At 40.4% G+C, this 12775-nt stretch overlaps 2 protein-coding genes and 1 long non-coding RNA gene across 10 annotated transcripts; 2 read left to right on the forward strand and 1 right to left on the reverse strand.

Moving 5' to 3' along the window:
- The first annotated feature begins 100 nt into the window (after positions 1–100).
- On the forward strand, positions 101–6920 carry LOC124192766 (sulfite oxidase-like). 5 transcript variants are annotated; one of them, XR_006873831.1, is made up of 19 exons: positions 247–522; positions 594–934; positions 994–1264; positions 1329–1652; positions 1714–1916; positions 1973–2173; positions 2237–2539; positions 2715–2848; positions 2919–2973; positions 3062–3106; positions 3184–3320; positions 3473–3747; positions 3812–4117; positions 4216–4680; positions 4759–4909; positions 5091–5329; positions 5397–5537; positions 5694–5876; positions 5944–6920. XR_006873831.1 is itself a non-coding variant. In XM_046586247.1 (7 exons), the coding sequence occupies exons 1-7, from the start codon at positions 443–445 to the stop codon at positions 2527–2529; spliced, it is 1713 nt and encodes a 570-aa protein (XP_046442203.1). In that variant the 5' UTR covers positions 101–442; the 3' UTR covers positions 2530–2639. The 5 variants fall into 5 exon arrangements, 1 of the variants encoding a protein (XP_046442203.1); XR_006873833.1 differs by having other exon boundaries at positions 3473–3734; XR_006873832.1 differs by having other exon boundaries at positions 156–522; positions 3184–3734.
- A 97-nt stretch (positions 6921–7017) lies between these two features.
- LOC124192767 lies at positions 7018–10560 on the reverse strand. The gene is made up of 8 exons (XR_006873836.1): positions 10457–10560; positions 10066–10395; positions 9921–10004; positions 9168–9847; positions 8866–9106; positions 8563–8797; positions 7640–7756; positions 7018–7558 (listed from the first exon to the last, which is right to left on the reverse strand). It is a non-coding gene; the product is annotated as an uncharacterized LOC124192767 (long non-coding RNA).
- Positions 10561–10814: 254 nt separating this feature from the next.
- On the forward strand, positions 10815–12602 carry LOC124192769 (E3 ubiquitin-protein ligase TRAIP-like). Of its 4 annotated transcripts, none has more exons than XM_046586250.1 (6): positions 10815–11078; positions 11213–11335; positions 11398–11520; positions 11578–11742; positions 11800–12053; positions 12184–12602. In XM_046586250.1, exons 2-5 carry the CDS (start codon positions 11220–11222, stop codon positions 12014–12016), a joined length of 621 nt encoding a protein of 206 aa, XP_046442206.1. In that variant the 5' UTR covers positions 10815–11078; positions 11213–11219; the 3' UTR covers positions 12017–12053; positions 12184–12602. The 4 variants fall into 4 exon arrangements, with proteins under 4 accessions (XP_046442206.1, XP_046442207.1, XP_046442208.1 ...); XM_046586251.1 differs by having other exon boundaries at positions 10815–11015; XM_046586252.1 differs by having other exon boundaries at positions 10815–11005.
- The last annotated feature ends 173 nt before the right edge of the window (positions 12603–12775 follow it).

Raw genomic sequence — 12775 nt, forward strand, 5'->3', positions numbered from 1 at the left:
ACCTTAAGAAACTAAAAAATTATTTCAAAGTTCAAACTTCAAACCGCCGATCAACGATAAGCCGGCGGGTAAGAAATGTAAACATTAAAGCAGACGATCCTGTTTTTGTTTTTTCTCTTATAATCGGAAACGAAATTCTTCTTACATTTCCTACTCAGTTCCTACTCATTCCATCCAACCAATGAAAAGCGGTCCGGTGAACATACCCATGCCCCAAAGAAGAGCGTCTTTAAAAGGGGGCGTTTCCGTTGAGCACCTGCCGCACGAAAATGCGCTCGCCTGAATGATCCCACAGTAGGCTTAGCCTGTCTGCTTAGTCACCGTGAATATGGAAAGCTAGTGTTTTTGTTTTATGGTTTTCCAGCCCGTAGGTATATAAATCTCCTCTGATCGGTCTAAGTGCGCAGTACGATAAAGTGAGATTAATTGGAGTGCTGAAAAAATGTTGCTCAATCAAGTTTATAAAGGTTGTTTAGTTTTCTCTAGATGTCAAACAAGAAAATCATTTGCTGAAGCTAGTTGGTAAGATTGTAGTTTAAAAATGGTTTCCTTTTCAATTGTTAACTGATATTTTGATCATATTTTATTTAAAGGTTAAGAACTCTTTCGACTGGCACTGAAAGATCAAACAGACATGAATTCAATGAAAAGGCTCAGTTCGGCAGCTCAAGACTTTTTATGTTGGCAGGGCTTGGTGCTGCCGCTGCTGCTGGATTTTATTACTATACAAAATACAACCTTCCTAAAGTTCTGGCTCTAGAAAATAAAGTGAAAGAAGGAACTGCATCAGAAAGGGAACCAGGAAGTTATGTGGATGGTTTGCCAGTTTATAGTTCTGTCGATGTAGCCAAACATAGAGATGAATCAACAGGTGTGTGGGTTAGTTACAAAAGTGGTGTCTATGACATCACTCATTTCATCAAAAGTCATCCAGGTACCATAAAGTTTATCATATTTGTTGTGTTAGTTGTGGCTTAATTTAGATGTTTTTAGGAGGAAATAAAATTCTACTTGGAGCTGGGGTTTCTGTTGAACCATTTTGGAATCTCTATGCTATTCACAAACAACCAAAAACCTTGGCATTATTGGAAGAGTACAGGATTGGAAACCTGACCAAGGGTGAGGAGGACGATTCTATGATGAACATGGGTGATCCATATGCGAATGATCCTCAACGTCATCCCGTCCTGACAATCAGAACTAAGAAACCGTTTAATGCTGAAACTCCAACCTCTCTGCTAGTGGACAACTTCATCACCCCCACGTATAAAGCGTTTATTAACCACGTAAACGTCATAATTCTTTAAGTTATTTTTATTTTTTTTTAGCGAATTCTTTTACGTTAGACATCACTTCCCAGTTCCAGACGTTGATCTTTCAAGTGGCGACTATTCTCTAGAAATAATCAGCGACAATGAAAAAAAAGGTCTCAGTCTGAATTTGGACCAACTAAAGACTACATACGCGTCACATAGTGTTACGGCCTCTCTGCAATGTTCGGGGAATAGACGATCAGAAATGAATCGTACCAAACCCACAAAAGGTTTGGAATGGGCCCAAGGAGCGATGGGCAATGCGGTGTGGAAGGGGGTTCGTTTGAGAGACGTGCTGCTTGACCTTGGCATTAAGGAAAGCGATGAAAACGAGCATTGGTATGTATCAATTTAATGTCTGTGACAGAGTGTCACTCACCCCAGTTAATTTTTGCAACAGGCACGTCGAATTTGAGGGATTGGATATAGATCCAACCAGCGCACCGTACGCTGTTTCTATTCCGTTAAGTAAAGCTATGGATCCTCGAGGTGACGTCATCTTGGCTTACGAAATGAACGGCGAAACACTTACTCGGGATCACGGTTTTCCGTTGCGAGTCGTCGTGCCTGGAACTACTGGCGCCCGTTGGGTCAAGTGGCTGAGTAAGTAACCTTGACAACCTTAGATTCGAATTTTTTTCTAGTTCTTCTTCTTGTAGCCCGAATCGAAGTTGCAAGAAATGAGAGCCAGTCTCATTGGCAGCAAAATGACTACAAGAGTTTCAATCCGTCGTCGGACTGGGACAAGGTGGATTTCTCCACAGCCCCAGCAATTCAAGAAATGCCCGTCACCAGCGTTGTCTGTGATCCTCAAGATGGAGAAACAGTAGAACTAAAGGACGGAAAACTTAAACTAAAAGGTATGAATAAACGAACATAATTAATCTGATGGTGGATCGTTTTATTGATGTTTCGTTTGAAAGGTTACGCTTGGAGCGGTGGTGGACGGGGAGTTGTGCGAGTCGACATTAGTCTCGACTCGGGCAAAACGTGGCATGTTGCAGAACTTCTTGATCCAGTTAAACTAAGTCGACAATGGGCATGGACTCGGTGGCAAGCCAATTTGCCTGTTACGGCGAAAGAAACAGAAGTCTGGGTCAGAGCTGTTGACTCCTCTTACAACACACAGCCAGAAGGAATGGAACACATTTGGAACATGCGGGGTGTGTTGGCCGTTGGTTACCACAAAATCAAAGTTTCGCTCAAAGCAGATTGATCATGACAAAGTAAATATTCCTTTATAACCCTCTTATTGTGTTTAATTTCACAAATTATAATGTTGTTAAAGATTCTCGCTACAAAAAAAAATAAATGAAATCTAAGAAATATCTTTTCAGTTGACTTCAGTGTATCTGTTACATAAATAATAACGTAATAATGAATTTTAATATTTCTATTTAGTCGCCGAGATCAGGATAGTTGGTGAATCAAACGTTAAGTCCAGTCGACAATCTACGGAAACTTTTGCGACCACATTTTTTTAGTACTCGGCTAATTTATTTATTTATATTTTAGTTTTTGAAAAATTAAAAGAGGTATAAAAAATATCGCTATCTAGCGGGGGTAGTAAAGATGCTAATGTGCCGCGCGCTTTGCGTTGCCCAGGTTCCCCAGGGCGTCTAGGAGGGCATGCGATGTACGCATGCATCTAGAATCACCGGTAATATTCAAGATTATTTATGAGTGGAGTGTTGCTTCCCTTATTATCTGGTATCTCTTTTGCGTTGGCCGAATTCTTCAACCATAAGGGCACAAATATACGTACCTCAACACATCCTTAATAATTAATGAAGGCAAGTAGTTCTTTTTTTTTTTTTTTTTATTTTCGGGTGGCATTTAACTAACTGTTTTTCTTTTCTCAATCTAATAGTAAACGAATGCAGAGTCGCGACTTTCCTGCTGTCCTCTGTTCCACACGTTCCACTGCCACCAATTAGATATATGGTGTCATTAAACGAGTTGTTTTGAAAACCCAAGAGTAATGCTGTTTAAACACACACACACTAGGTATTTTAATTTGAACTAAGCCCGCTTTTCTCCGAGTCTGAAAATCGCGAGTTTTTTCTTGAATATTAAGCATCATGTCGTGAACTCATAAAATGAAAATGTTTTGTGTTTGTAAACGGCTGACGGTTGGGGGTACCGGGTACCCTCTCTAGTCTCTACATCTGATGGCTGGAGCTACCCTACCCCTTTCTGACGGCTGGGTGTACGGACCCTATCCTTCCCGGACCCTACCCTTTCCAGAACCGTCAGGCCGCTAGGGGCGCTGTGACGGCCGGGTGTTCATCCGTTCCGTCCGTCGTCCGTGGATGCTAAAGGCTGTTACTAGGTCTGCATTTCTAAAAAGCCGACTGTCCTTCAAACGTTCGAAATGGCAGATTTATTCATCCACCGAAGAAATGACTCAAATGTCAATTGGTATTTTTTTAAAGTGAATAAAGTTTAAGCCATTACCATTTATGATTTGATATTCATTTTGATATTGGTTTTTGTAGACCCATCCCCATCCCCAGCAACCTGAAGAAAGAAAAAGGCCAATTTCCATGGCCTTCAGAGTTCAGACTCGAAGGTCGCAGAGATAATTACGTAAAACATGTTATGCAGTGGTGTAGAGGTTGGGTGAGAACGGGAAGTTTTGCATCATTATCAAAAAGGTCCAACAGCCGCAAGGCTTGAGAGGAGGGGTGAGAAAAAGTCGTATAATATGATGCGAGAGAAAAGTTGACAGGGATCAGTCGAGCGAGTATCTCCGACCCGGCAGCAGCTGCATTCTTCGTCGTAATATCAGGTCACAATCACGGGTAAATATTCTGTATTTCTACGTGGAATTTGTACCATTTTATTTTTTTTCTATTTGATAATAAGTCCGTTATTGTTGAATATTTAATATTGTCTATAGTTAACTATGCCGTCGTGCTGCTATGGGTTGTTGTATCGTCGATGGCTGGGTCGACCACTGATGTACCGACGTCTCCTGAGTAAGGCGGATACCAAACCGCAACGCCACCGCCTTACTACACAACACAACGACCAGATACTACACCGAGGTAGCACTGTTGGGTTTACAGTTAAACCACCAAGGATCCAGATTATTACACCACAACTTAAGCTGCTCCTCGAGCTACACTACCAAAGCGCTAGAATACTACGCCGAGGCACCTACTGAGACTACGCAACTACGTATGTTGTCCCAACCTACGACACCGAGGCTCCAGCTTATTACATCACCAAAGCTGTCGTAAACTACACTGGAGCGCCCAAGTACGACAGAAATCAGTCAAGTTAGCTTCTCGGACACCCAACCCCGTAGCTCCGAAGTTTTGAATAAACTTCGTTTGAAACGGTGGTACGACAAAGAGTGAAGGTAAGCTCTTTATTATTGTAATTTTGTGGAATATGTAATTATGACTTGTTTTCATTTCTTGTCTGTTTTTCGAACAAGACGAATTCTACTGCAATCGCGTCGAATTGTGAAAAGCAAAGATAACACATTCGTACGTGTACACCGCGCCGTTAAACTTGACATTGTCGGTCGGCAAGCCGCACTTGTCGATGGCCGTACATCACCTACGACCAGTGCGTTATTGCCACAGGTGAACAATTTATTCCAAACAAAATTCGTCTTTAAAAGTCTCAATAATTACACCTTTATGGAATGTTGAATAACTTTGACAATCTTCCTGCTTGATAGTATCTGAGAGTCTATTTATACTGCTAGCAATTTATTTCTGTGGTTACGAATCACTCTAAAAATGGCCTTTATTTTCTTGTTAGGTGGCAAACGAAAATCTTTTCCAATCCCTGAGCGGTGCCCTTAAAGATGCCTACGAGCACGTCACGCTGTCCCGCAACATCGATGGCGCTAACACATGCCGAGTCCTCTAAATATTTGAGCCAATGGACAACCGAGAAGGAGAAAGCGGAAAGTGTTAATGTGTTGCCCAAAGCTAATGTTGAGGGTGCAATTTTGGAAGATTACAAGGTCGCATTGACCTTAAACGATGGTCAAAAGGGTAAATAGTTATTTCAGTACATGTAATTGTACTGATGTTAATTAAAATCTAAAATTTATTTCAGCAGATTTAAACTGACCATGTCGTCGCTGCTGTCGGTTGGGACGCAAACATGGATTTGGCTGTCGCTTTTGGCTTGGAAATAGATTCCAATTATGGTGGTTATCGAGTCAATACCGAACTTGAAGCACGATCGAACGTCTAGTTGGTAAGAATCCTTGAACATTTTATTTTATATTAATTGTAGTATTTGTGATTAAAACTTAATCAACATTGACTGCGTGCTCTGATGTTCTTGTTAGATGAATGAATTTCTTGTTGAATTAGATTCTAATTATTGGGTTTGGACTTTATATTTTATTAGGCTGGAGATGTTGAGTTCTTTTGTGATATCAAATTGGGTCGTTGTCGTATGGAACCTTACCACCATGCTGTTGTATCAGAGCGATTGGCTGGAGAGAACAATACTGGCAACGAATCGTGGATGAACAACTGCAGTGCACTGTCACCAAGTGCATTCTTCGTCGTATTATTAGTACGCAATCGGGTAAATATTCTGTTACATGGAGGTTGTCAGTTATTTAATATTAATATTCCAATTATTTACCGCCCAGTTAACTATAGCGTCGTGCTGCTGTTGATTGTTGTACCGTTGATGACTGGGTTGACCTGGTGTACTCATGTCTCCTGGGTATGGTGGATACCGAATCGTAATGCCGCCGCCTTACTACACAATAACAGCATACGCAATTACCAGTTACTAGACCGCCAAGGCACCAGAGTATTACACCACACCTTATGATGCTACAAGCTACTACACGAAGCCCTCAAATTTAACTTTGCCCCGAGTTACATCAATAAGGAGTTCGAATACTACACCACCCAGGTATTGGAGTCCTACACGACTACGTATGCCGCCCCAGCCTACTACACCGAGGCCTTAAGTACTACTCTGTGCCCAGCTACTACACCGAAGCTCCAGCTTATTACGTCAACCAAGAGTACCACACCTAAACGCACAAATACTACTTTGCCCCGAGCTACGCAACTACAACTGAGGCGGTCCACTATTACGCAGCAAATACTTACTACACAGCGGCTGCTCCTTCGTACTACGTTGATCCGAAATACTATGACTCAATTTTACTACACCACAACCTACGCCACTCCTAGCTACTACACCGAAGCCCCCAAGTACTACACCAAAAAGGCCGAATATTATGCAACCGTGAATGCTGCCTCAGTTTACTACACCGAGAAACACAAGTATTAAGCTGCTCCAACCAATACCAAACAGAGGTTCCGGTTTATTTCACCACCAAGGTCACCGAATATCACACTACAACCAACGCTGTCCCCACTTTCTACACTAAAGTTCCAGAGTATTACTCTGCCACGAGTTACCAAACACTAAGGCACCTGAATGTTACACCATGACCTACGCTTCTTCATTTGTCTAAAGTGGGGCTTCTAAATACTAGCCGAAATTTCAATTTTACTTAGTTGTGTTCAGATATGTACGTCGTATGCAGTTACTAATCACTGGTATTGTTGTTTTTCATTGAGAAAATACATTTTTAAATGCGGGTTATTATCTTGTACAAAATGTCCTAGTAACTTAAATACTTTTAACGTTACCATGATTCCTACGATTTGCGAATGAAAAACTTCAAAGTTGTAAGAAAAAATTAAAAGGAATTGCTTTATTGTCCCACATCCACTCACAATTCCACCACACATTTTAAAGACACATATAAACATACATACATATAATTAAATTAACCCGTAGACTACCACGCCATACAACCCGTAGATTGTTCTCTACTACTCTACTATCCCTGGCCAAGGTGGGACTTGCCATTGCTGACAAGTCCGGGCTGACACGGTGACAGGAGAATCCATCACCGCATCGACAAGGATGAAGTCCCTATGGTGCATTGCCTAACAGGCGCCTTGCGGCAAATTTTGGGATGGTGCGACTCTCCGATCCCGCGGCATGAAAACCACGAGGCCGAACAGCGCACGCAGCCCGTGCTAAGGAGCTCAGAGGGGAAAACCAAGGTGTGGCAGACAACGGGTAAACAAACACAAACGAAACAATACAAACAATACGATGATCCACGTTGATGACGAGTCTCGGTGACGGCAGCGATTGTCACTTTCCGTTTCGAGTGATCGTTTTCCAGTGATGGTCTCTTTCCATTACCAGAAGTATTTTGTTGGCGCATTCTAAATCAGATAAAAATAATTGGATTAGAATACAATACACACAGCCTAATAATGTGAGTAACTTGTAAATGATGAACTTACATCCATTCACTCCACCGAGTTTCGTTCGCACCAGGAGCAGGGGCAACATCCGACGGAGACTTGTGACGATATTTAAAGATGAGAAAATCCATCTTCTCGACGTCTCCTCTGCATTACCTGAATAAAGAGAAAACAATTCTTATTTAGTGACATGCCAATAAAAGTTACATAATACAGAATTACAGATAGAAACAATAATCAAGTTTCTTTAGCTCAAATATTTAATGATGAAATTATTTAAACGTTAAATCAAGCTTGCAATATTGAGAACTTTTAACTGAACAAAGCTCACTTGATAGTCTTAAAAAAAAATTCCGGAAGTATACCGGAAGTAACCACAGCGCCTCAACCATTGAGCTGTCGTCAACTTAAACCACATATTCGTGATCTCCATGAAATTTGGGGTCGATTAGGTGTGATTTAAACGAAATCCAAAATTTGGCCAAAATCGAAAATTTTCCTGAACTATAGTTCAGGAAAATTCTCGAAACCGGAAGTACGCGTACGTAAAAAACAAAACATGAACTTTACCACACATTTGACGAGGATTACGAATATGTGGTTCTTTTGTACGTCAGATGAATATTAACTTAACTACTGACTGAAATGAGTAAACCCGGAAGTAGAAAAAAAACCACATTATTAAAAATCTAACAAGTGAGCTTTGTTTGTGAAATAGTTATCGTCAGTTATCACTACAAAATTACCACCAAAAAGGGTCGATAAAGGTTTAAAGAGATGTGCAAAGTTACTGAAACCGACTGTTTTGACAGCTAAAAATTATCGAAAAGCCATCTAGCGTTAGAAAAAAGAAACGTCCAAGTAAAACTTTGAGCGTAAGAAGGGCCCGATTTTGGAATTATTACAGACACAGATTTTAAAGCAAGTAGATAATCTACGAAAATAAGTAAATCGTCGGGTACCTGGCCATAATCCCGTGGTGAGTGACTGTATGTGTGTAACAGCGGCACGGAAGCGACCACTGAAGTGTTCCAACTCGTCAGTGAAGTAAGACAAGTTGTTTATTGTGTAAGAAGCTGGATGAGCGTACGTCGGGAAGATAAGGATGGAGCAGAACGTTGGTCATGGGAAAAAGCCAGCGTTGGATCAATAATCTCCGTGTCAGGACCACACGATTCCATAAAGAAACTGCGTGCCCTTCAAAAAAATGAAAGTTTTACATTAATGAAAATATAACAATGAATAAAGCATATATCAATCTTTACCTTTTCTAAGAAGCACACTGAAATGTTAATGATGAAAACCGTAATAATCGAATTACGTTCAACAACCTCAGTTTCTTTCAGGATGGCTGCAACTCTGTCTAAATGGATGAAGCCACCAACTACTGTGGGTTGACTCATTGGCTCACCATCTACTTTATTCCGATTAACAAGTGCATTCTGAAAAGATCTGACCAATGCATCGTAACGACCTCCGGTCGCTAAGACGTCGTCAATCTTAGTTCTGGATTTTAAAATATCATGTTAATCAATAGTACTTTTGAATAAATGGGAGTAAATCTTACTTTCTCAAGTTCGATCGACAAACAAATCGGAAGACCATACCTCAATGGGTAGTGTAGTTTTGAAGGGCGGTGTCGATGCGTATGCTATAGGTATTTCGTAACCCCATGCACTCAGCGTGAGTGGCAATCGCGTCAAGCTCGTGTAGCGCTTGTTTGGCCAAAGATGCTGCTTCTCCTTACCGACTTATTAAATTTGTCAACGCAGTTGTAACCTTGGCCACACTTCCTTCCAATTCCAACAAATTTAAAAGCATATCAATCGACTGGCGCGAGATAGCCAATTTCGCTGTTTTGTTTTGAATTTTCCCTTCGGATTTCGAGCGCCTTTTAAGTATGTGGCAAAGCTCCAAACGCTTGTCCTCGGGGATGCCACAGTGGATCAGTACGGCTTTAAGAAGCAAATGATGTCCCAACTCGAGCGTTATTTTCCTTTCAATTTTCAAGCGCTGATCGGAGAAAACGTCTGAAATTGTGACCAAAACTTCAGCATCTGCAAGTACTGATGACGGTGAAGGGGTTACAATGTCGAATGCGAGTTCCGGGAACGACTTGGGGTTGGGGAAGGCCTACGAGTTTTCTTTCGCTATAAACGTAATCTATGCAGTAACGTTTTAGCCAGGTGAGATTGGAACGGGGGATTTGAATCGGGCAAAAGGAGTTTGAAGATCCGTTGGTAAAGTCTGAAAGTATAGAGCAACATGGCAGATTAAATTATGCTTCGATAAATTTATACGATACAACAAGATATTTTACCACTATGCTACCGGCGTGATTCATCAGAAGAACCTGTGAGAATCCTTGATTTGGTTGACTCTTCTTAGGAGATAATGTCGGAGACTATCAAGAATAACAAATCGTTAATATTGAGGGGCCAGCAAGCTTATTCCATGAGACCTACTTTAAAGTAAATAGCCCCTCTTCGCTGACAATGTTTAACAACAAATTCTTGCACGGCCTGAAAAATCCAGGATGATTGCTGCAATCCTGCTGAAGAGGTCATGTCCATATTGTAGACTAGATCTTCAGAGATGGTCATTTTTTGCTGAAAACATGAAGCCACCAAATGTTTGTACGCTTTGTTCTGTGTGTTGGAAAGAGTATGGCGGATCATTTCCTGTAATTCAGCTTCTTCTAGCTGTGGAGGAGGCAAAATCGGGGATTGAAGCAATTCCGTGGACGAGGGGCGCGCACTTGGATTGTGATTCAGTAACCAATTAATTAACTGAACCTGGTGAAAGAATAACAGTTAAAGATTGCTATTTAATGCTGAAGATGAGTTTATAATATACCTCTTCGCCAGTTAGATTATCTGAAACCGGGAGAACAATTTCTGGTAATCAAAGAGAGCTTAGGACCTTTATTCTACGAAAGTTCTGTGGCTGGCTGCAGACGACCGATGCCACGCTACATTGAGTATCGATATTTAAGAAACTAAATCGATGCGACATCGTGTGAAATTTGACAATTACATTCACAACGTCAATGTACCATTGATCTGTAAAATAATTTATGAATTGTGTTATTTAAAATCCACTTTTAACTAAATCATTCAAAATCATATGAATTTGCAAACAATTTTGATTTCGTCCCAATATCTCATTTTTTGGCAACGCAGCGATTGTGCCCCGCCCATTTCTTGTATGACTAATTGACTATTCAGATTGCAATTTTGGGCTACAGCGTGAACATCATCGTCGCCTGCGTCGGCCAATTTTGCATTTGCGTAAGCTGATTCACTCCATTGCCAAAAATTCCAAAAGTAAAGTAAACGAAATCTTGTAACGCCTTTACCCGCCTTTTAGCCCTTAAAAGTGAATAACGCATTCGCTCAGTAACGTGTGAGTTATTGTGAGTCAATTTTATGTTTTAACAACACAACATTACTTCATTCTCCTGGCTGTAAGCTGTCCCGTAAGATTTTAGTGTTAAAATGTATTGTGGTATTGTAGTAGACTAGTGTCGTATTGTAGTGAAGTAATGTTGTGTTGTAAATCTACTCCCCTAAACTAGACTTTAACCAAAAGCTATTGGTTTATTTTTCAAAGCCACACAATGTGTGTCCAGTTCCGTTGTTCGATCTGCATGGAGCTCTTCGGTTACTCTGATGTTGTCGTGGCTCCACCATGTGGGCACACATTCCACAGCCAATGCATTCGACAATGGCTTGGGTAGCACCTTTAATACAGTTTTCTTGTTGATATCCTTAACATCTTTTTCCTTAAATGTACAGTACCCATAGAGATTGTCCAACCTGTCGTCAAGCCTCTTCAATTAGAGAACTTCGAAGGGTATTTTTGGATTCTGTTGAAGTGGACCCTGCCAACCTACAACTTAAACTGGATGAAATGTCAAGGTAGTGAATAATATAAGCTAACATTTAAAGCTTTGTTTCAAAGTTTAATTTCCATAGGGAACTTAACACTGAAAAACAACTCAAGCAGTTTGCCGACGAAGAGTTAAGAAAATGTCGAAAACTCCTTAGCACTTCCCGCCTTGAACTTGAGAAAACCAAGAATCAATTGAAAGAGAAAGTGGACTCTGAATATATTCAACAAAAGCTGGAAGAAATGACCAGGTAGTGAATAATATAAGCCAACATTCAAAACTTTGTTTCAAAGTTTAATTTCCATAGGGAGCGTAATAGTCAACTACAACTAAAGCAGTTTGCCGACGAAGAGCAGTTTGCCGACGAAGAGTTAAGAAAATGTCGTGTACTCCTTATCACTTCCCGCCTTGAACTTAAGAATGCGAAGAAGGAATTGAAAGAACAATCCAGCTTGGCAGAAGCCCGAAAAGCAAAACTAATAGAGGAGCTTGAGGCCCTTACGGAGTCGATCTCATCACTTTAAGGCACTAAAAAGAAGAGAGGACAAATGAAAATTAAAGGTAAAAACTGTTTATCATTACTGATATAGGATATTTAACGACATTTAACTGGTGAAATTATTTAATTATTGACTTAATTAAATCTTCGTTTTCGTTTCATTTCGATCGTTCGCCGCCGTTCCATAAACAGATCCATTGGTGAAACCGATGAGAGGTTGCTGAAATTCAAGACTGATTGCTAAATTCTCGACTCTGAGGTTGTACAAAAATCCTCATCATCCACTTGTATTGTAAATATTTTCCATCTTTTGCCTGTTCATTTCGTCATGCCAAGTGTGCACTGTCCTCACCGTTTAAGACTATTTAATCAACCCAAGATGCCAAAGTTCCTGTCTTAAATCGATAATCGATCAATTATTTAATATTCTTCATAAAATACCGTAAGAAATTTATAGCCACGGCGAGCAATTTTTGTAACATGTTCTGCTAAATTTTTCTAGCTCGATCAGCATAAGAAAAGTATAAAAAATGTGACACGATTTTTCTTGTATACAGATTGGCCGATTTCGTATACTTGAGGATTGAATACACAATATGTTGACTTTGAAATTCCTGCCTTATCAATTCATTAAATTACCTTTTTCGAAATCAAGTTTGTTGTAAGAATGATTTGATAAAAAGCTGGTGGATGATTTGCCTTCTAGCCCATTCATTCTTCTTCACAAGTAAATTCACTGTTTTTCGGCAGATTTCTTGAGCTCATTAAATGCTTCCAAGCGTTT

Source organism: Daphnia pulex, chromosome 4 (genome assembly GCF_021134715.1).
Source record: "Daphnia pulex isolate KAP4 chromosome 4, ASM2113471v1".
In the NCBI taxonomy this organism is placed as follows: Eukaryota; Metazoa; Arthropoda; class Branchiopoda; order Diplostraca; family Daphniidae; genus Daphnia; species Daphnia pulex.

Bases quoted from the DNA above. Each gene is read 5' to 3' on its own strand.
- LOC124192766 (XM_046586247.1), top strand. From the start codon at position 443: ATGTTGCTCAATCAAGTTTATAAAGGTTGTTTAGTTTTCTCTAGATGT. The intron at 935-993 runs GTACCATAAAGT...AGATGTTTTTAG, and splicing joins TTTCATCAAAAGTCATCCAG to GAGGAAATAAAATTCTACTT. The intron at 1,265-1,328 runs GTATAAAGCGTT...ATTTTTTTTTAG, and splicing joins GACAACTTCATCACCCCCAC to CGAATTCTTTTACGTTAGAC.
- LOC124192769 (XM_046586250.1), top strand. From the start codon at position 11,220: ATGTGTGTCCAGTTCCGTTGTTCGATCTGCATGGAGCTCTTCGGTTAC. The intron at 11,336-11,397 runs GTAGCACCTTTA...TTAAATGTACAG, and splicing joins TGCATTCGACAATGGCTTGG to TACCCATAGAGATTGTCCAA. The intron at 11,521-11,577 runs GTAGTGAATAAT...TAATTTCCATAG, and splicing joins AAACTGGATGAAATGTCAAG to GGAACTTAACACTGAAAAAC.